Genomic DNA, 21,877 nt, shown 5'->3' with positions numbered 1-21,877 from the left:
CCAAAAAACCCAAGAACAAATTACCTTTATGGATGAAGCAGCATACAGCATGTCTTCCAGGGTAAAATGGCAACACTGGTTCAAATATTCTTGGCAAAATTCTTGAATCAGCTGCAGATTATACAGGCTATCGGCCAAAGACATGGTTTCTTTCAAACAAATATCTTCAAATAGGAAAAGAGCAAGGTGATGACTTGGGGCTAATTTGATAATATGCATTTCATATTCATTTTGTAACTAGTGGCTTAGAACAAACACCCAATTATGTGGAATCTGGTTTACAGACTCATACAAACATAGTGGTCACTCCACAAAAAGACTTAGCACTACCACCCCTACTCAACTATCTTCCTCAGGATGATACGTAAGAAGGTTCTTTAAAGAGCCTTCATTACTTACTAAATACTGCTACTGTTGTCTTAATACCTGTTACCATCTTTCTGTAGTCCAGCAATATTTCACTGGAACACTTACCCTCTAATCTGACCACACCGGGACAATAAAAATGAATAAGAGCAGCTAAAGCACAGCCATCTGTACCATCTTTCAACAAATTTTCTACCAATGGAATGCAAGGCAATTGCTTGAGCAATGTTTGCTCCTTCCTATAACGAGCCTACAATAAAAAAAAGAAAAAAAGAGAGAGATGAAAATAAGTAACTAGCAGCCAACATACAGGGAAAAAAACCAGTATTGTAGATTATATCAGTAATACAAATCAAGAGAAATAAAAACTACTCACCAACATCCTTCTTTTCTAAATAATACCAAATATTACCAAAGTAAAATACAGAGCAACAGCATTATAGTTCCAAAGTACTTAATATAACATGATATTGCCAATTTATATGAAATGACATTTAGCCTAAACATTTAAATATAAAAGCATCACAATATAGATTCTGGACACTTTGTATCCAAATTGTCAGTTCTGTCCTTTTGCAGATAATAAAATGCATTTATTTTAATGCTAGAATTTAGACCACAAGTTATTTTATGGGAAGAGCAAGAGTGCCACTTGAGCAGAATTGTAAGAATTTTCAAAATTGGGGAGCAGGTCTAAGAATATGATACTATTCCTACAGGAAATTTGGCAATAAGAAATATCACTTTGAGGAACTGGAATATCACCAAGATATTCTGGCTTGGTATCTGAATGTTAAGATAACATAAATGAAGTGTAGTAACTGTGGAACTGAAAAAACCCTCCCAAGTGAGGTTTTCTTCAAGGACAGAGCAAATGTAAGGATTTCTGTTCCCCCTCAGAAAAACAGAAGAAATCTTTGTTTTCCAAAGACTGCCTGGTGTGACCAGACACAACTTTACAAGAGTTTTCTAAAAACCGAGATGTGCTGTAGAACTCAGTGGTGACAAGAACAAGCCCTTGAGTCAGATGACCTAGGTTCAAACCCTGTTTCTGACATTTACTGGCTCTGTGATCTTGGACAAATCATTTAAACTCTCATTTCTCAGTTTCCCCATAGGTAAAATGGGGATAATAATAGTACCTATTTCACAGGATCACTGAAGGATGAAGTAAGGTGACGCCCGTAAAGTGCCATGCACACTGCTGGGCACACAGCCAGCAACAACTAAAGGCTGGCCTGCTACTAGCTATTAGCTCTCCTAAAGCCAAGAGAATAATGCTGATGACTTAAGGAAGATGCATACCGAAGTGCTTTATTAGGAAAACGTATGATTATATTGGTTACTGACATTTTAAGTTTCTTAAAAAGTAACCAAAACTAATTTTTCTTCTAACTCCATCTGAACTGGTCATCTCTACATTTTATAATTCAAATATAATTATGAAATAAAATACTTTTGTGAGAATAAGAACAGAAAAATAATTTACTGAAAAAGAATATTTACTATTAGGTGGTGAAGTGATATCCCTCAGCAAAGTATATGCATTAATGAAGAATTATTTATTCCTATTTCTGTCTACCCAAGATTCATGGAACATTTTTTCCTTTTGAAGATTTTCAGAGAGCTTGTTCTTTTTAATCAGTGCACACCAGGCATCCACACTGAATGGTATGTTCCAAACTCAGAGTACCTATATTCAGAAAAAATTTACATACATGCATTATATAAATTCTTCAATGGATTATTGATTTTAATATCCTTAGAAAACTCCCTTACTTTGCTGCTAGTAGACAGTTTAAAATTCAACCATGAAAAAAGAGGAGAGAGGAGGCGAAGGGAGAGGAGAGAAAGAAAGAAGAAATCAACCAATAGCATCTTCTAGCCTTAGGCTACCCTTCTCACATTTGGTAAGTAAGCCACAGTTCCAGATCCTTACACCCCTTTCTCTGGCCAGCTAGAAACAAAATAGTCTCCCTCTCAGAAATCCTCCAAACTGGCTGGGCTCATTCCCAAACTTCCCAGATCTCTAGGAGTAGCTTGTTTTCAGCCTACAGTCTGAACCGGACTGAGTCGAGCGCTCAGGGTCATGAAACAAAGAACTGAATTGTGTAACTTGTCCTACTGCTTGCTGCCAAGTAGCACTTCTGTACAAGGCACACACACAAAGCCTTGTGAGGCTTTAGCACTAAATGCCAATGGTTTAGAATAGACTATCAGGGATTTATGAGTGGTATGCTAAAACATTTTCCTGCAGCTTATATCCTAGAAGATGTATCAGGTAAATCAACTTAATCCTCAAGTCCTGTACAACTCCCATTTGCAGTTCATGAGAATTATAGAGTCTTTTGCACTTTATCTTACTATATGGCTTTATGAAGTTACTGCATGGAGACATTCTGTATTCTTTCTACAAACTGAGAAATTTAGCATTTAAAAGGGCATCATATTTTCTCTTTCAACATTATATTGTATTTCTAAGTTATATTTTTATTTCTGAGGGCATAAAATACTTCTTACGTGGTCTATCCACCCAGATTTAATCCTGAAAGAATCACCCCTCAGGTCAAATCAGAACTGAATACAGTTTAGGTCCAATACTGGTACGACCACAGGGAATATGTCACTTTTTATCAAACAAAAAATGTACCCTACAACTCAGGCTGAAAGGAAATGATTCCTTCAAAAATATTTTAAAATACAAAAAATTTACATATACAATTCATACTGACTTTTCTCCTAAAGTTATTAAAACTAATGAGAATCTCTATCCATACATTTTTTTTACACCTATTTACCGACAGTCTGTAAATATCAGTAGGACTAGCAAAATAATGGTTACCTTAAACTATTTTTAAAGCTTCTAATCCAAATTTTGGCCAGATTTTTTTTATCTCTTTATTTTACATTATGATCAAATACCATAAAATCCAATCTCTATGCAGCAACTAACAGAATTATAGGAAATGATTATACCAGCAAGACACAAACAATACCATTCTGTAATTACACTTCTGGAGAGCAAGTTGAAGTAGTTGGGCAAACTTACTGGAACCAGTTTCCAAAACCATTTGGAAGGAGACTTCAGAGGAAGCAGCAGGGAAAAAAGGGAAAGCAAAAGGTAAAGGGAAAATTCATCAGAATGGTTTTTAATTAACAAGTGACAGTCAAGTTTCTGAAAGTGGAGTTCCAAGTTATAGTTCTCATAGTATTTTTTAAATGTTAATTAATACTTTAAATATACAGGTTCCTACTAATAAAGACCTCCACCTTCTCCTCCCCTCATCTCCTCTCCCAATACAAAAATTCATTTTTCAGATATTCAGGATATTCTGTATACTTTGGCAGCAAAGAATTTTATTTCTGAGTTCTAGAATCACACATCATATTAAAAAATAAATCCAGGGGCACGTGGGTGGCTCAGTCAGTTAAGCATCTGACTTCTGATTTTGGCTTAGGTCATGATCTCACAGTTCATGAGTTTGAGCCCTGCATCAGCCTCTGTACTGACAGTGCAGAGTCTGCTTGGGATTCTCCCTCCTCCTCCTCCTCCTCCTCCTCCTCCTCCTCCTCCTCCTCCTCCTCCTCCTTCTCTCTCTCTCTCTCTCTCTCTCTCTCTCTCAGTAAATAAACATTAAAAATAAAATAAAAATAAAAAATAAAACTGTATCACAAAAAGGGAAGTAGAAAGATTCTAGAGCTAGATTTGCAATCATTATCATTCTTAAACATTAGTAAAGCAAGTCTGATCAGGCAGTGTTTCTTTCCCAAGGGAAAAGAAGACTGTATCAGTAAATATACGAATAAAGCAAACCGCATTGCAGACTTGAAAAACATAATAATTTCTTTCAACTATATGACAATTTCATTTAATTAATGGACAGAAGACTAGTTGGCAATTCTTACTAAGATTTTTACAGAGTCTCTAGGGCAAGTAGCTACTTACATAAAGAGAATATAAATGTTATTAATTTTACTATCTGGAGGTATCCCAAAGAATATAATTTTATTTCTTCAAAATGATAAATACAATAAACTCATAATTTCAGTTAATATGAATTAATAATTTGTGATTGTTTAACTCTGTATTTCCTAGCACAATTTCTAACAGCCCTGAATAAACATTTGTTGAATGAACCAAACTAAATGGGGTCTGAATTAAAATTCATATTCAACTTTTATGTAGAAAGTTTATCCTACAGGGGCTCCTGGCTGGCTCAGTCAGTGTGACTCTTGATCTCGGGATTGTGAGTTCAGGCCCCACACTAGATGTAGAGATTACTTAAAAATAAAATTAAAAAAAAAAGTTTTTCCTACATAAAATTAACTGTAAAAATAAGACTATTTGGAAAATAATATGAATAAAGTATTTTCAAGAACTTCAAGAATCAGAAAAAATGTCATCTCAAGACTCAGAAAAATTCCAACTTTCCATAAAGAGAGAACATGTCCAGTAAGTTTTTCTTATTGCGTCAGGAAGAATAACCTTAACAATTTTGTTGCATATATTTTAATCTGTCATTTAACCAGAAGTCTTTGGCAACTGCAGTTATGATAACCATAAAAAGTATAAGAGCAGAAGCAAAAAGAAGGAAGCCACTGAGAATGTGTCAGGATTCCAACGGATAACAGAAACTTCAAAAACGGGTTTTCTTCTTTTTGAGACTAGAAAAATCCATTATATGGAAACTGATAAAAAGCAATTTATTGCCAATTATTCAAAACAGGAGAGGTGTGAAGGTTCAAGTTACTCCATATATCTTGTAAAATATTCAATGTGACTTTTCACTAATTCAGACTGCTCTGGCCTTCTTCCCACCTCTCCACTGACCTAATTTAGTGATAGCAATCCTATTCAAGGGAACAGGAAAACCATATAGATTGGCTATTTGAAGGAAATATGACTAAAAAAAAAAGTAAATATACTAAAAGAACAAATAAATATCTATGCTATTCATGATTGTAAACTCATACTTCAATAAGTTCAAATATACAGCAAAATTTCCTTGCTGAAGGACAACTGTATTTCTGAAGTGAATAGCAACTTCCCCTCCTTTTACTTTTCAGAGAACTAGGCAAACAGCAACTTCAAATCCTGTTTTAAGATGTAATTATGAGACCAAAACATTTTAAAAGGCCACAGACAACAAGTGAAAAATTTCTTATTTTTATTAAGTCCTTACTGATGACAGGGGCCAACCGGGGCAGTTCAGATTTTCTGGAATAGTTCCCATTTCCAGCATTCCTTTGCACTGTCTTCAACACACATATGTATGACTCATCGTAAATTCTGGTTAGTTGTTTTAGGACTTGCCATTAATACTCCCCAAATAGCTCTATGTCATCCTCCGGGTATCTATAACCTCTCTGGGATTTGGGATAATTCCTGAACTTCTTCTAGGTGTTCTCAAGCCACTTTGGGAGGATGCTGGTTTGACTGGGCCTTTCCTGGAGACCTCACAAAGTTGGAATTCTTTAAGGAGTTAGTCAGAGCTGTGACCTGTCACCTCACGACTCGTGAGACCGAAATGTCTTCTCTTTTGTAGGTCTGAGAGCTATGCTGCACTGCCAACAGGAGTGTAAAATGTTACAAACCCCTTGGAGACTTTGGCACTAGCTACCAAGACTACAAATGCATTTACCTTCCAATCTAGCAATCCAAGTCCTAGGGTATTTACCCTGAAAATCCAAGAATACAGAAGGACATTATTCTTTGTAGTATTATTTGTAATTGCAAGATACTAGAAAACACTTAAATGCCCATAGGAAAGTGGTAGAATAAACTATGGTACATACACACAACAGAGTACTGTGCTGCTGCAAAAAAAGGATGAGGAAGGTATCTAGGGACTGTATGGAGTAATTTCCAGGATATACTGTTAATGAACAACACAAATTGCAAAAGATTAAATATATTTTGTTAGAGGAGAAAAAACATATATATATATATAAAACAGTATATATATCTGTTATATATCTGTTACCTATATATAAAACAGTATATAATACTGTGATATATATATATATATATGTGTGTGTATATATATATATATATATATATATATATATACACACACACACACATATATATATATATATATATATATATAATCAAAAAGGATAAACCAACTGGTTACCTACAAGGGTTAGCAGGGAGTGAGGGGAAGGAAAGAGGTAGAAGAGATACAGGGAGGGAGTAATACCTTTCTGATTATCACTTTTGTCGAGTTTTGACTTTTGGAATTAATATAATTTGGAAATCATATAATGTTCTATATATTCAAAAAAACAAAATTAAATCAACAAGGATGGTGCAAAAAAGTCACTACAACTAAATGAAAGCAGAAACCAATAAACCCAAATATATTTCAAAGGAATAACCCAAGCAAAGAAGAATTATATTGTACTACATGAGATGATGGATGTTAACCAATATACAGTGCCATATGTCAATTATATCTCAATAAAACTGGGAAACATATAAAAGCATTATAAGGGTAAAACAAACCAAAAAAGAAGAAGAAAAAAGAATTGCAAACAAATCTTAAACTCCTTAGTGGGTTTCTTTTTCACATTGGTATACACATAGAGACTCTGAAACTATTATATACATATTGTAGTACTGAGCAAATTAAAATTAGTACAGTTGACCTTGAACAATACAGGCTTGAAACTGCACAGGTCACTTACACATGGGTTTTTCTAATAAATACAGTACCATCTTGGAAATGTATTTTCTCTTCCTTATGATTTTCTTAATAACATTTTTTTCTCTAGCTTACTTTATCATAAGTATTCAGTATAAAACACATATAACATACAAAATATTTTGTTAATGAACTGTTCATGTTATCAGTAAGGCTTCCAGTCAAGAGTAGGCTATTAGTGGCCAAATTTCTGGGGAGTCAAAAGTTATAATCAGATTTCTGACTGCATGGGTGGTTGGCACCCCTAAGATCCTGCATTTTTCAAGGGTCAAATGTAAATATCAAAGTATGTCATCTCAAATTACTTACTGTAAAAGTAAAAATAATAACCATGAAGTTAAGAAACCAGACAATATCTTAACCAACTAATGAAAATCAACATCACCCAGTAGGGGCAAATGGGTATCATGTGCCTCTTGATATAATACTGTGAGAAGGACACAACTTATATAGCATTCCAGTCTAAAAAAAACAACCCCTCAACTTAATTATGAGGAAATATCAGAAGAAAACAAATGGAGGGATTTCTTTAAAAACGTCAAGGTCACGAGCAAAAAAGAATAGCTAAAGAACTAGTCCTGTTTAAACACTATAGATATGACAACTAAATACATGACATGATCTTGTACTGAAAAAAAATTATAATGTACAATTGAATGCAACTGGGACAAGTGACAAAAGTGGAATATAGGCTCTAAGTCTGATCAAAGTATGATACTAACATTAAATCACTTGTACTTTGATTATATAAACAAACAGCCTTGTTCTTAAGAAATACACCTTGAAGTACGAAGGGGTAATGGGATATGATGTGTGCAACCCTCTTTCAAATGTTTCAGAAACATTTACATACATATGTGTTTGTGTATGATGTATATGTGTGTGTGTGTGTGTGTGTATATACACACATACATACCTGTATACACACACATAAATATATAGAGAAAATTAATGCAGCAAAATGTTAGACTGATGAATCTGGGTCAAGAGTATACAGGGTTCTTTTCTATCTTGAAACCTTTCAGAAGTCTGAAATATTTCAAAATAAATGTTCTTAAAAAGCTACATTAAGGGGGCACCCGGGTGGCTCAGTCAGTTAAGCACCTAAGTTCGGCTCAGGTCATGATCTCACGGTTCGAGAGTTTGAGCTCCATGTCAAGCTCTGCGCAGACAGCCTGAAGTCTGCTTTGGATTCTGTGTCTCCTCTCTCTTTCTGTCCCTCCTCTGCCCACACTCATCTCTCTCTCTCTCTCTCTCTCTCTCTCTCTCTCTCAAAAATAAACATTAAAAAAAATGTTATATTAAGTCTATACCAGTCCAAATCTTTGTTGAGTCTGTATCCAACAACACCTATATATCTGTTAAAGAAATCTGTTCTACAATGTTCTTAGGCAAAGATGAAAATCATAGTGCTAGCATACCTAACTCATATTTACATCTCTCTAGGGCAAGCCATCTTTGTAAAATATTGCTTGGAGAAAAAAATATCATGGTACCATCTCTGAATTTTAAATATGTTTAAAATGCTAAGTTCCTCATTTAACTATACTAAATAGGTTGATAATACAACACAGGCATATTCTAGATTGGGAAGTTGCTTTACCAGTAACCGCAAGTAAATGACTATGAAAGAAAAATAGTATATTGGCAATAGGTATAAAGAAAGAATCAGCATTGACCACAGAAGTCCACACAAGAATAAACTATGATTATAGAATAGAATCTTAGGGGTAGAATTCCTTAAAAATGATCTAATTTAGGCAGGTGAAGTCTTCAAAATTATTTGACTGAAATAATGGTATGAAAAAGAAACCAGGTAAATAAGTCTAAGAATCAAATCAAATGATGTATCTGAGAATGATGTACTATATTAGAACTTTAAATGTTTTATATATTTATATATGAAATAGGCAACTTCATCAATTACAAAATTATAGGTTACAAATCAATGTTCCCCAAAGCATGCTGCAAATAACAGTAATTCCACAGGATGTTAATAGAAGTCATTCACAGAAGAGGTCAAAGATTAAATATATTTGAGAAACAGGCTTCTTATATAGGCCTTCAATGTACTAAAATGGGTTGTAACATTTTTAAAGGGGCACAGACAAGGCAGCATTTCCCAAATGTATTTGACTTTAGACTCTTTCTTCTGGGGTGCCTGGCTGGCTCAGTCAGTAAAGCATGTGACTCTTGATCTTGGGGTTGTGAGTTCAAGCCCCACATTGGACACAGAGCTTTAGAGCTTACTTAAAAAACAAACAACAAAAACAACTGGATTTAACAAAACTTTTAAAAAGTTGATGTTATTTTAAAAAATCTCTTTCCAATAGTATCTAAAGTACTGTTTGAATAAAAAGAATTTTAAAAGTTGGTCATAGTTTTTAATTGCTAAGGAACTCGGGTCAAAGTGGAAATTCACATAGGCTGAGGTAATCAAGCAAAGATGTAGAAGCATTCACCTACTGTCTCACTGGGGAAAGTGTGGTCTATTTTAAGACTATACCTTTAAATGAAAAGCAACTAGAACTCAGTTAATTTCTTTTCTCCAAAGGCAATTCCTTAATCCAATTCCCACCCTTCTATAAAATATCTCACCAGTATTTCTGTTTTAAAAGTGAAGAATGTTGCACCGAGTAGACATGTATCTTTTAATACTGTGAGAAACAAACTTTACTCTCTATAGAGCTACTACTGTAAATTTAGGAATATAAACCCATGAATATCCAAATGGTCTACTTACCAATTCCTAAATATACATTTTACTTGTAACTTATGTTATTCCCTATGACCTAGTGTCCTCCTTTGCAAATATCATAAAACCTACTAAGGCCATGTTCAAGTCCCACATCTTCTAGAAAACCTTCTTAGGTATTCCACAGTTATCATAAAACTACAAGTAACATATACACATATGAAACTTTATGATAACCGACTGCTTAATATTTTCACTAACCTTTTGCTTTGAATTCCTTACTTTTACTAACATATTGAGAAGGAAAAATTTGAAAATCATTTTAGTCACAGAATTTAGAAGCCATTTAATTCAACTTTAAAATTTTTGCAGATAAAGAAAATGAGGCCCAGAGAGGTCAAGTGCCTTGGTGAAAGTCATGAATTTAATCAGTGGCAGAACTATTCTACTTTGTCTATACTCATTTTGCCATAGCACTCTGTACAAACCCCTTAAGAGAATGAATGTTGGGCTTCATGTCATGGCTATAAACTTTAGAGATCTTTTACGTAGGGTTGCCAGATTTAGCAAATAAAAATATGAGATGTTCATGCAACTACACCAAAAAATTTTTGGTGTTTATCTGAAATTCACATTTAACTAGGCATCCTCTTTAGAATAAAAATGAATATTAGAAGCAAAAGAGCAACTTGAAGAAAAAAAACAAACAGAAAATAACATTAGTAAACTTTTTAAACAAAACATTTTCCTAAAACATGGCACTACTTAAAATGCCTTCCTTTTAAGGACACCAACCAATCCAACAGTCAGAAATACACCATTAGCAGATTTAACAATCTAAAGAAAATAGCTTTGGAATGCTACTTTTCATCCAGCATTAACAATATACAGTGCAAGTATCCCTCAACGTATGTATGTATTTTACCAAGAAGATGGTTGTAAAAAAAAAGTTTCATAAAATAGATTTTATTGAACATCTAAGTTGGGAATAGGTGGGCAAGGACAAAAAGTAAGAAATATCATCCAACACCATGGGCTCTGTCTATAGCTGGATAAATCATAGAAAACATGGCTAGCATCTGGGTCACTAGGCAAGCTAGCTTAAGTAGGTGGAAGGCATGGCCAACTTCCTACCAATCGCATAGCAATAAGGAAGAGCAAGTCATTCTCTCATCCCTAAAAAGAGGACAGGGTCAAGAATGTTGCTTTTGTAGGAATAAAAATCAAGAATGAAATGATTAAATTTCCAGCCAAATCAACTAGTTCGAATGCCAAAAATCTCACTGCTAGGTAATAGAGACTGCTTTCCCTAGTTTATGCTGTCACAGAGTGATTCTTCATGATGATGATACCTACTTTGCAGTAAGACTATGTAATGTAAAATTGACATTGTCAATTTCACATAGATTTCACAGAGATTCTATCAATGGGAAAAAAAAGAAAATTCATTTGAAAATAAAAACATGTGTTGTGCTAAGATAAAAATATGTATTAATCCACATATTTAAAAATGAATCACATTCATTCCTTCATTTACTCAGTCATTCACTTAACAAATACTGGTTGTGAGGTTAATATGTGAAATTGCATGGGGAAGTGCTATTATAACACAAAGTGGTAGTGGCGTCTGGGTGGCTCAGTTGGTTGAGCATCCAACTCTTGGTTTCGGCTCAGGTCACAATCTCATGGTTAGTGGGTTCAAGCCCCTCGTCGGGCTCTGTGCTGACAGTGCAGAGCCTGCTTGGGATTCTCATTCTCTCTCTCTCTCTCTCTCTCTCTCCATCTCTCTGCCCCTCCCCTACTCATGCTCTCTCTCTCTCTCAAAATAAATAAATAAACTTAAAAAATAGTTTTAAAAAAGTCAAAGAGGTATAATACAAGTAGTGTCCAGATTCCATATAGCTTTTAAGAAAAGTAAGGCTTACTTACTCTGTTCGGAATATAAATGGCATTTTTCCCCCAACAGAAATAATGTTTATTGGGTCCTATGCCAGCATATAAAATCCCTATTTAGTTCATGATGTGTATGCAATACTATAGGATTTAATCATTTAAATATCATGGAAAAAGGCCATTAGTTTTATAATTTAGGATGATGCCATCTAACTTACTCCCAATTAGTTCCAGGCACAAAACTGGGGGCAGAGGTTTCAACTCCTACGGGATGAGAAAGAGAAAAGGAGGGAAACTAATAGGAAAGGACGGCAATGGTGGGAGGTGGGGGAGGGTGAGGAAGCAGGAGGGAAGAGAGAGGCAGAAGCTGGTAGAAGGCAGGGAAATGGAGTATGTGATCTGGGTGATGGAAAAAAAAGATTTCCATTCTCATGTACCTTTAGGGGAAAGGACATCAACAAAGTTAGGATGAAGAATCAAGTATGGATAGTATTTTCAGGAGCTAGTCAGTAAGCTAAATGAGGGAATTCACTGTGATGCCGAAACATCAAGTTCTGACAAAATTTTAGGTGGTCTCCCACAAAGTTTTCTGTTGCAGTTGATAATACACAAAACAGCTTTCCCCTTCCTTTCTTTTTTCTCTTTCTCTTCTTACAGAGGTATCAGTGACCAGGAGCATTAGCCCAAAATGAATAGAAAAACTGTATAATAATAAACTTTAAATAATCCAAATTGGAAAATAAGGTCGCTGAATAATTATAATTTCTTACACCTCAATTCAAATGCTACACAACATGATTAAAGAGCTCTCATTATAACAAAAACACAAATTTTCAAAGAAGGAAACTCTAAAAGCCACACGAATTTTTAAAGAATGAATCCATATTAATGTTGCTTCTTTCTTCACAGAATAACCATATGTACAACTTACAACTACTGGAATATATTTAAAAGGCTGGTCTTAAGAGAAGTCATTGTAAGGCTGGTACACTGAAAATGTTTTCTGTTGTTTCATACACTTTGCCAAAGGCAAAGTCATTGTTTCTGCCAAGTACTCCACAAATTGAGTTCTAATCATTAACAATTTTTCCTAAATACCTCCACCCGATTAACCTTCATTTTGCACTTCTACTCACTTGGTATTTATGACCTGCTTTCTAGGGCACACAACACCACCAAAAAACAATTTAATGAACATATCTATTAATTAATATATGTATTTCCCAAACAACACATACATGTGAACATACATAGTCTCATAAAGACACCTTATTTTCTTTGAAATATATACCTTTTGACCTCCTGGAGCTTCAACTGTGTGATGTTCTTTCAATTTCTGTTCTTGTTCCATAATGTCTTTCAAATGCTCATTTACCTTAAAATATAAAAACACTAATTTGAATTTATATTCAAATATGATGATAAAATAACATGCACCTTGAAAGGCCTGTGGTCAGATCTCTGATGTCAAATATCAGTACTATTCAAATGAGAAAGTTTCATTTTCCCAACCAGAAAAAAGTATTTTACAAGTGTTTCATTTGATATTCTGAAATTAATTCATTAATTTATTAAATATTTGTTGAGTACCTACTATATGTCAAGAATTGCTTAGAGTGCTAGAGAAAAAAGGGTAGTCAACAACTTCTAATTTTAATGCTTAGGAAACAATAATACTTTATTTTTTTAATAAATTTTTTCTAATCTCTTATAAAAGAGATTAGCAAAAAAAATTATTTTCCCTAGAATTAATGTTTTCTTATCTTTAGAAAACACTTTAGGAGGGGCGCCTGGGTGGCTCAGTCAGTTGAGTGTCCAACTCTTGATTTCAGCTCAGGTCATGATCCCAGGGTCTCGGGATCAAGTCCCGTACCGGGCTCTGCACGGACAGCATGGAGTCTCTTTAAGATCTTCTCTTTCCCCCCGCCCCCTCTCTTTCTCCTTCTGCCCCTCTCCCCCACTTGCACTAAGAAAGAAAAAAAGAAAAGAAAAGAAAAAAAACACTTTAGGGTTTTTTTTCAAATGGCACAAAGCATTATTTTATTTTATTTTCAACTCCAGTATAGTTAACATACAGCATTATAGTTATACAAGTTTCAGGTGTACAATACAGTGATTCACCAATTCTATACATTACTCTGTGCTCATCAAGACAAACTTTTTTTTTTGGGGGGGGGGGGAGGGAGGGAGAATCCCAAGCAGGGTCTGCACAGTGAGCACAGAGCCAAGGCTCAGAACCATGAGATCATGACCTGAGCCGAAATCAAGAGTCATTTAACTGAATGAGCCACCCAGGCACCCTAAGATAAGTATATTCTTAATCCCCTTCACTTATTTCACCCATTCTCTTCTCCCCCCAATAATAATCTGTTTGTTCTCTATAGTTAAGAGTCTGTTTTTTGGTTTGTCTCCTTTTTTCCTTTGTTTATTCTGTTTCTTAAATTCCACATGTGAGTGAAATCATACGGTATTTTCTCTGACTTATTTCACTTAGCATTATACTCTCTAGATCTATCCATGCTGTTGCGAATGGCAAGATTTCCTTTTTTTTAGTGACTGAATAATATTTTATTGTGTGTGTGTGTGTATATATATATATGTATAGAAAACCCTTTGAATCAAGTTCTTAATCTGTAATTTCATAGATGTGTCCTTGAACCATGAGCGGGTTTTAGTGCGGTCATAATGCCACAGCTAAATTAGATGAAAAAAATTTCTGTATGAGAACTTTTCTGGGAGAAGGTTTAATTTATCTCCCAAAGATTATTCAAACAGTCCATAATCCAAAAAGGTTAAGAAACAGTCTATGTACTGCATAAAATATTTCTTAAGAATAGTTTAAACAATTCTGGATTTTGAGCTAATAATTTTAAGGTCACTCTAATAATAATAAAGTTCAAATTTATTAATTCTGGCACTCTGGAAAACATTATGCCATTATCAACCACTATAACTCTAAACTAAATCAATAATTTTCTGAACTCTTCTATTGCCTAAAATTCAGTTCAGTGGCTAAAAACAAATAGAGAATTTTAATTTATGATAAATTCAATGAACAATAGTCACTAAGAGTCTTCTATACTCATGATATTTCTAAGGGGTTGTAAGGAATTTAATCAACAAATTTATTTTGGTACGTGAATCTGCAGCGTTCTAAGATTTCCTAGTTGCTCTCTTACTTCGATCATCGGTTTGGTTAAACAAAATAGAAGAGACAGCAGAATTAGAAAAGACCTAGGTTAGATTCAAAACCTGTACTTACAAGCTGTGACCTCAATAATTTCTTGATACTTCTGAGCCTTAGATACTTTTTAATAAAAGCTATTTCATAAAGCAGTTGGGATATTATGGCTCTAAAATGGTCCCCACTGAACCCCTGGAGTGTGGGCTGGACCTATATTTCTAACCAACAGGACACAACTAAGGTGACAACTAAGGTGACAACTAAGGTGATATCACTTCAGAGATCAAGTTACATAACATTCTAATTTCCATCTTGCTAGCCAACTCTGGCTGGCTTTGATGAAGCACGCTGCCAAACTGTTAGCTGCCCTGTGGAGAGGCCCACATGGCAAGAACCTGCCAACCTTGCCTTCAGCCCAGAGACAGTAAGAAACTGGGGCCCTCGGTCCAACTGCCTGCAATGGACACTGCCAACAACCACATGAACTTGGAAGTGGATCATTCTGTAGTCATACGTTGAGATAACACTACAGGTCTGGCCAATGCCTTGACTGCAACCTGGCCGGACTCAGAGAGGATGCAAGGAAGCAGGGCCTGGATCTGTGACCCACAGAAACTGATAATACTGGAATTATTATAATAAACAGGTGATTAAATAAATAAGCAACTGAGAAAACACAGAGGACAACAGAAATAATATACAAAATATACCAAGTAAAGTACATGATACATAGCACATGTTCCATAGATTCTTATAAACAATATATCCTCAAAGTTATACCAGATAGTTAAATCTCTATAGGGGCTTTAACAAACCTTAATAAAATACTTTAAGGTGATGTAATGGTATAAGTCATCCTAAATACCAAAATCATGATAATAAGAAAATTTTACATGTTGATAATTCATTAACTTTCATAATAGAAAAAAAGAAAACTACAAGACATGTTGCAGACATGACAAGACATGACATGCTACTTAACCTACTTGGGTACCCAAAACAGTGAAGTGAAATAATTAGCTTATTATTATAATAATTAGCTTTATGAATATAATAATCGGCTTATTAATAATTAATAATTAGTTCCCAAATGCTGGTTAGAAAGTTCTACTACTGAAGTTGAATCATGATATTTTTTTGTACATCTCAAGGAAAAAAATTAAAGGGATGTGATGTATTAGAGAGCTCATCATGACTCAGAGGGAGGTCACCATCTGAACAAGTGCTGAGGACTAGTGAACTAGACAACAAAAAACAATATTTGGCTTTAGTAGTATGAATTAGGTAAAAATAAATTTGTTAAAATGATATATTAGATTTAAAATATCTATTAATTTAAAAATATACATTAGCTTTTAATTTTTTCATTTTATTTATTTATTTATTTTTTTTTTTTTAATTTTATTTCAAGTGAGTTAATATACAGTGTAGTCTTGGCTTCAGAGGTAGAACCCAGTGATTCATCTCTTACATATGACACCCAGTGCTCATCCCAAAAAGTGCCCTCTTTAATAATGCCCATCACCCATTTAACCCATCCCCCACCCATCTCCCCTCTAGCAACCCTCAGTTTGTTCTGTCGGGAAGCCTGACTGACTCAATCTATACAGCATGTGACTCTTGATCTGGGCATTGTGAGATCCACCCCCACGATGGGTGTATAGATTACTTTAAACATTTTTTTTAATTTAAAATACAAATAGTAATGTGTATCCTTGCCTTAGTATAAGTCTAAAGTTATTCAGTATTTTACCTTCCTCGTGAATAATACAAAAACCTCAGAAAGCCTTTAAATCAAATCATACCCTTTCATCTCCATGCTTTTTCATTCAGAATTATAGTTTGCTTCTTATGGGCCTCAAAATGAGATATTATGATTTTTTATAATACTTATTTAGATTTACACAAATGTGTAACAATTCTGCTTTTTATCATCGCTTCCTACATCACACCTCTTTTTTCTAGGTTCAATTTCTTTCCTACTGAAGTACAATCTTTCAGTAGTTCTGCAAAGGTGAGTAATGAACTGCCTTTCTTTGAACAAATCTTAGTATCACCTTTAATCTTGAATAAAAGGTCTAGAACCCTAGGTTCATTATTTTTCTTCAGCACTTTGAAGACTTTGCTACATTGTCTTCTGTGCGCAAATATTACTACTGAGAAGGCTACTACAGTCTAACTGCCATTCTTTTCAGAGGCTCTGTCTTGAATTTTTGGAGTTCTGCAGATTTATGATATGTGTCGGTATGGATCTGTATTAATTTATCCTGGTTGGAACTCATTGTGATTCCTGAATTTGAAAGTTTGTATCTTTCAATGGTTGTAGAAAATTGTGTATTTCTTCAAATATATTCTCTCTTCCCCGCTTCTCTCTGGTAATCTCTTTTTGGAATTCCAATTAGGAATTCCATTAATCTTGATTTCATATATTCCATCTCATCTCTCTGGGCTTCATTCTGGGTAACTTCCTTTCGGCAAGTAATTCCCTCTTTACATCTAATCTTCTATTTTAAACTTTTGATTTTTAATGAACAACATTTTTGATTTCTGAAGTTATTTTGGTTATTTTTCCATTATGTCCCCATGGGGCCTTATTCTTTCCTATAGTTTTTATTCCATGTTTTATTTCCAGTCATTTAAACATTTATTTTTGGGGCCCCTGGGTGGCTCAGTCAGTTAAGCGGCCGACTTCGGCTCAGGTCATGATCTCACAGTTTGTGAGTTCAAGCCCCGCGTCGGGCTCTGTGCTGACAGCTCAGAGCCTGGAGCCTGCTTCGGATTCTGTGTCTCCCACTTTCTCTGCCTCTCCCCCACTTGTGCTCGCTCGCTCTCTCTCTCTCAAACATAAATAAATAAAATGTAAAAAAAAAAAAAAACCCACACATTTATTTTTATAGTCTCAGAACCTTACTCTCTGAGGTTCTTGCAATGTAACCCTCACTTCTCCATGTGTTTCATAATTTTTGATTGTCAGTACTTTTGAATTTGCAGCAAAGACTCTCCCTCCCCCGCTGCCTTTGGGTGTGGAAGTGAACTTTCAGAGTATTTTTAAATTTGCTTCTCTGACAGGTGCCAGAAAGATTATTACTGGCCTAGTACTAGTATTTTGTTACTTTGTTGCCTTCTCCCATTTTCCTTGATCATCAGCTGAGTGCTCATCTTCCTGCATGTTCAGTTAAGGAGGCCTCTTTCCCAGACCTAGAGGGAAACTCATAATCAGCCTAAGAAAATCATGATAGCCTCATTCTTCTTGCTAAAAGATGGTTTAGGTACAGGCAAAAGAATCTATCTTAGACAACAGGACCTCCTGGTGGGAAGACAATCTGAGGGCAAGTTTTCTTTGTAAACAGAAGAGTCCAGAAGACCCTCTCATCTTTGCTAGACATTATTGTGACTGGGTATGATCCCTGCAATCACTGGTGCCATTATACAACCACAAATGGAAACATTGTATAGAATTAAGAATAACAGAATAGAGGGGCGCCTGGGTGGCTCAGTCGGTTAAGGGTCTGACTTCAGCTCAGGTCATGATCTCGCAGTCTGTGGGTTCGAGCCCTGCATCAGGCTCTGTGCTCACAGCTCAGAGCCTGGAGCCTGCTTCGGATTCTGTGTCCCCCTCTCTCTCTGCCCCTCCCCAACTAGCACTCTGTCTCTGTCTCTCAAAAAACAAAATAAAAACGATTAAAAAAAAGAATAACAGAATAGAAAAGAAGGAAAGCCCCTATATTCTTGTTGCTGCTGTTGAGTCCCTAAATTAACTAACCCTGGATATGTCCCACCTTCAGTGATGTTGCTATGTGAGATAATAAATCCTTTAAGCTACTTGTATTTGGGTCTTCTGGCACTTAAAGCATGGCTGATGTGCTCCCTTTCACTGAGGGTCCAGCTTTCTGTGCATCTTTTGTGGGTCTAAATAGAGGTTGCAGTTCCTACTTCCCACAGCAGGCAAAACCAAGGCCTTTCCTTGTGTCCAAATGACTTTAAAATTCTAGCATATGCTTGACAGCCCAGTGGGAGAGCCACCAAAACTTCCAGGCCCCACTTTTCCTGGCACCTGAGAACTTCCTTTTCCTTCTTTAAAGCTCACCTCTGTAATATAAACTTTTCTAATTACAGTTTATCAGACATATGTCTAGGTGTTTATAAGCAGGAGGTTGTAGTCTTAATCCAACATGTTGCCAAAATCACTAACATTTTCTGTCTTGGTAATTTATGTGCTACAAAGCAGCTTTATAATTCACATGCATCTTGACATATTTTGATCAATTTACCAATTGTGTGGTGGGGAGAGTTAGGCAGAAAGAGGTGATGGGACTAAAACCTGGGAAAGTTTATAAGTTATTCTGTTGTTTTTTGGGGGGTGGTGGTGTGTGTGTCTTCTTTTTTTTTTTTTTAGGTTAAAAAGGAAATACTTTCTAATTCACTGCTATGTAGTCGCAACTGATCTATCAGTTTGGAAATGTCTTCATGATTTTTTAAAAAGTTTTTATCTAAATTCTGTTCAAAAAGCAAATCGGTCATACATTGATACTTTAAACCATTATTCATTCATTTATTCACACATTCAACAGCTATTTACTGAATGCTAGTTATGTAACAGACATTGTATTAAGAGGCTAGGGATACAGTGATATATATAAATCCAGAATGGTCCCTATCCTCATAGAACCAAAAAAAAAAAAAAAAGGGCAAGAGACCCCCAACTCCACCCCGCCAAAAAGGCAATTTATTAGGAGAGCTGTAAATAGAGAGATAAGAAGAAAATAATGGGGGTGAGAGGGAGGACCTATTGTAGGAAGGCTGGGTGTGTCGGAGAAGGCCTCATGAGAGGTAACTTAAGCTGAGACCTAAAAATGAGAGGCTGGCCATGATAAAAATAGAAAAAAGAGTATTCCAGACAAAGAATAAACAATATAAGCAAAGGCGTTGTGGTAGGGGAAAATCTGGTATGTTTGAGGAACTGAAAAAACAGTATGGCTGAAACATGGTGAGGAAAGGAGGGGTTACAAGATGAAACCGGAAAGAGAGGTAGAACCAAATGATGTTAAGGTTCATGTATTCTTAACTTGTGGGTACCCCTGCATGAGTCAGTCATTTAGTACAATCTTGTCTTCTGTGATTTTGCTTATTTTTAAATTCAAATTCATTTTCTGCCAATCATGCTATTTTAGCCATGTTATTCTCACTTTTCTATGGTAGGTTTTTTATACCTATGGGTGTATTATCCAGAAAAAATGGCAACTGGGTTAGGGTAACCCAAAATAAGAGTCAAAAGGAACAAGGACATACTAAATCTGAGAGGCCAGAGTGAAGTCATGATGAGAAAATAAGTAACAAAGCTGGTGTTCGTAGATTGGAGCAAGAAAAAGTACACTAGGAGGTTCAGGTTGAATCAAATGTTTTCAACCTCTATCTAAAAACTGAATAGGATGGATATGGCCGCATAAAGGTGCTGAACATTCTTAATTTTAAGTGATTTCTTTATCCTTCTATAAATTCCCAAAGTTCTAAAAGGCCTAGCTTAATTCTGTAGCTGTACCTACCTCTTTTATTTATTACACATCATCTCTCTGCCAAACACTGCACTAGTCTAGGCACCAAGACTAAAAAAAGAAAGATGGGCATTGTACCTATCCTCACAAAGATTACTCTACTTAGATTTCTTTTTAGTGTTCTCTTTTTTAAATGTGTATTTATTCATTCTGGGGTGAGAGAGAGAGAGAGAGAGAGAGAAAGAGATAGAGATAGAGAGAGACAGAGACATTGTGTGCGCACAAGCAGGGGAGGGGCAGACAGTGAGGGAGACACAGAATCTGAAGTAAGCTCCAGGCTCCAAGCTGTCAGCACAGAGCCCGAAGTGGGGCCTGAACCTATGAACGTGAGATCATGACCTGAGCCGAAGTCGGACACTTAACCAACTGAGCCACCCAGGTGCCCCAAGATCATCCTAGTTTGTTTAAGCAATTAAGCAAAATAATTACAAACTCTCGGAAGTGCTATGATGTAAAGAAGACGTGTTGCAGCAGAAAATAAGACTTGACAGGTGCCCACTTCAGACAAGGTTGTGAGGAAAAAGTGCTGTCTAAATTGAGAAATGATGTGGGGTGCCTGGGTGGCTCAGTTAGTGAAGTGTCTGACTCCTGATTTTGGCTCAGGTTATGATGTCAAGGTTTGAGAGACCGAGCCCCACATCGGGCTCTGCGTGGAGAGCATGCAGCCTGCTTGGGATTCTCTCTCTCCCTCTCTCTCTGCCCCTCCCCTGCTTACTCTCTCTCTCTCTCAAAATAAATAAACATTAAAAACATAAATACACTGAGATGGGGCATCTGGGTGGCTCGGTCAGTTAAGTGTCTGACTCCTGATTTTGGCTCAGGTCATGATCTTACAGTTTGTGAGTTTGAGCCCCACACTGGGCTCTGTGCTGACAGTGTGGAGCCTGCTTGGGATTCTCTCTCCTTCCCTCTCTACCCCTCCACTGCTCGCTCGCTCTCTCTCTCTCTCTCTCTCTCTCTCAAAATAAATAAAAAAATATTTATCAACAAAGAAAGAAACAATGGAATGGAAGCCGTGCAAAAACCGGGAGATGAGCTGCCCAGGAACGGGACACATCATGATCAAAGGCCCTGTGGGGAGGCAGACAGCTAGAATGAAGTGAGTGAAGTGTGAGAGGAGAACAGTGGCCCCAAGCTGAGAATGGAGAAATGCACAGGATGTAGGCCATGGTGCATTCTGCATTTTAAGTGTAAAATGAAGCCCCTAAAAGTTTTAATAAAGGAATGACATGATTCAAGTTACACTGTTAAAAAGATATTCTGAGATTTTGTTCTGATAACAGTGGAATAGCATGTATCACACTAAGCTCCCCAGAACAGCAGTTATAAACTGGACGAAGTACAAAAAAAGCAACTGCCGAAGGTATTGGAGAGCAATCAAAAGCAGACAGAAATGGGAAAGGATGTGACCTTTGAAAGGAGGCAATATGCTGAGTGAAATCTATGTTTTTCAAGGGCTTTCTCCTCAATTCACACAATG

At 35.9% G+C, this 21,877-nt stretch overlaps 1 protein-coding gene across 5 annotated transcripts in view; it reads right to left on the bottom strand.

The window, feature by feature from the left end:
- Positions 1–21,877, bottom strand: part of CAMSAP2 (calmodulin regulated spectrin associated protein family member 2) — a 112,101-nt gene that overhangs the window by 26,812 nt on the left and 63,412 nt on the right. For 2 of the 5 annotated variants that reach the window (XM_042975498.1, XM_042975499.1), the window contains exons 4-7: positions 12,953–13,036; positions 3,416–3,448; positions 475–616; positions 25–164 (exon numbers count right to left, since the gene is read on the bottom strand). In XM_042975498.1, the coding sequence (XP_042831432.1) occupies positions 25–164; positions 475–616; positions 3,416–3,448; positions 12,953–13,036 (399 nt within the window). Of the gene's footprint in view, positions 1–24; positions 165–474; positions 617–1,872; positions 2,056–3,415; positions 3,449–12,952; positions 13,037–21,877 lie in introns of those variants that run through there. The other 3 variants (XM_042975500.1, XM_042975501.1, XM_042975502.1) reach the window with 2 other exon arrangements.

The sequence above is a fragment of the Panthera tigris genome, chromosome F3, assembly GCF_018350195.1.
Source record: "Panthera tigris isolate Pti1 chromosome F3, P.tigris_Pti1_mat1.1, whole genome shotgun sequence".
In the NCBI taxonomy this organism is placed as follows: Eukaryota; Metazoa; Chordata; class Mammalia; order Carnivora; family Felidae; genus Panthera; species Panthera tigris.
This window is presented reverse-complemented; position numbering and strand designations above follow the sequence as displayed.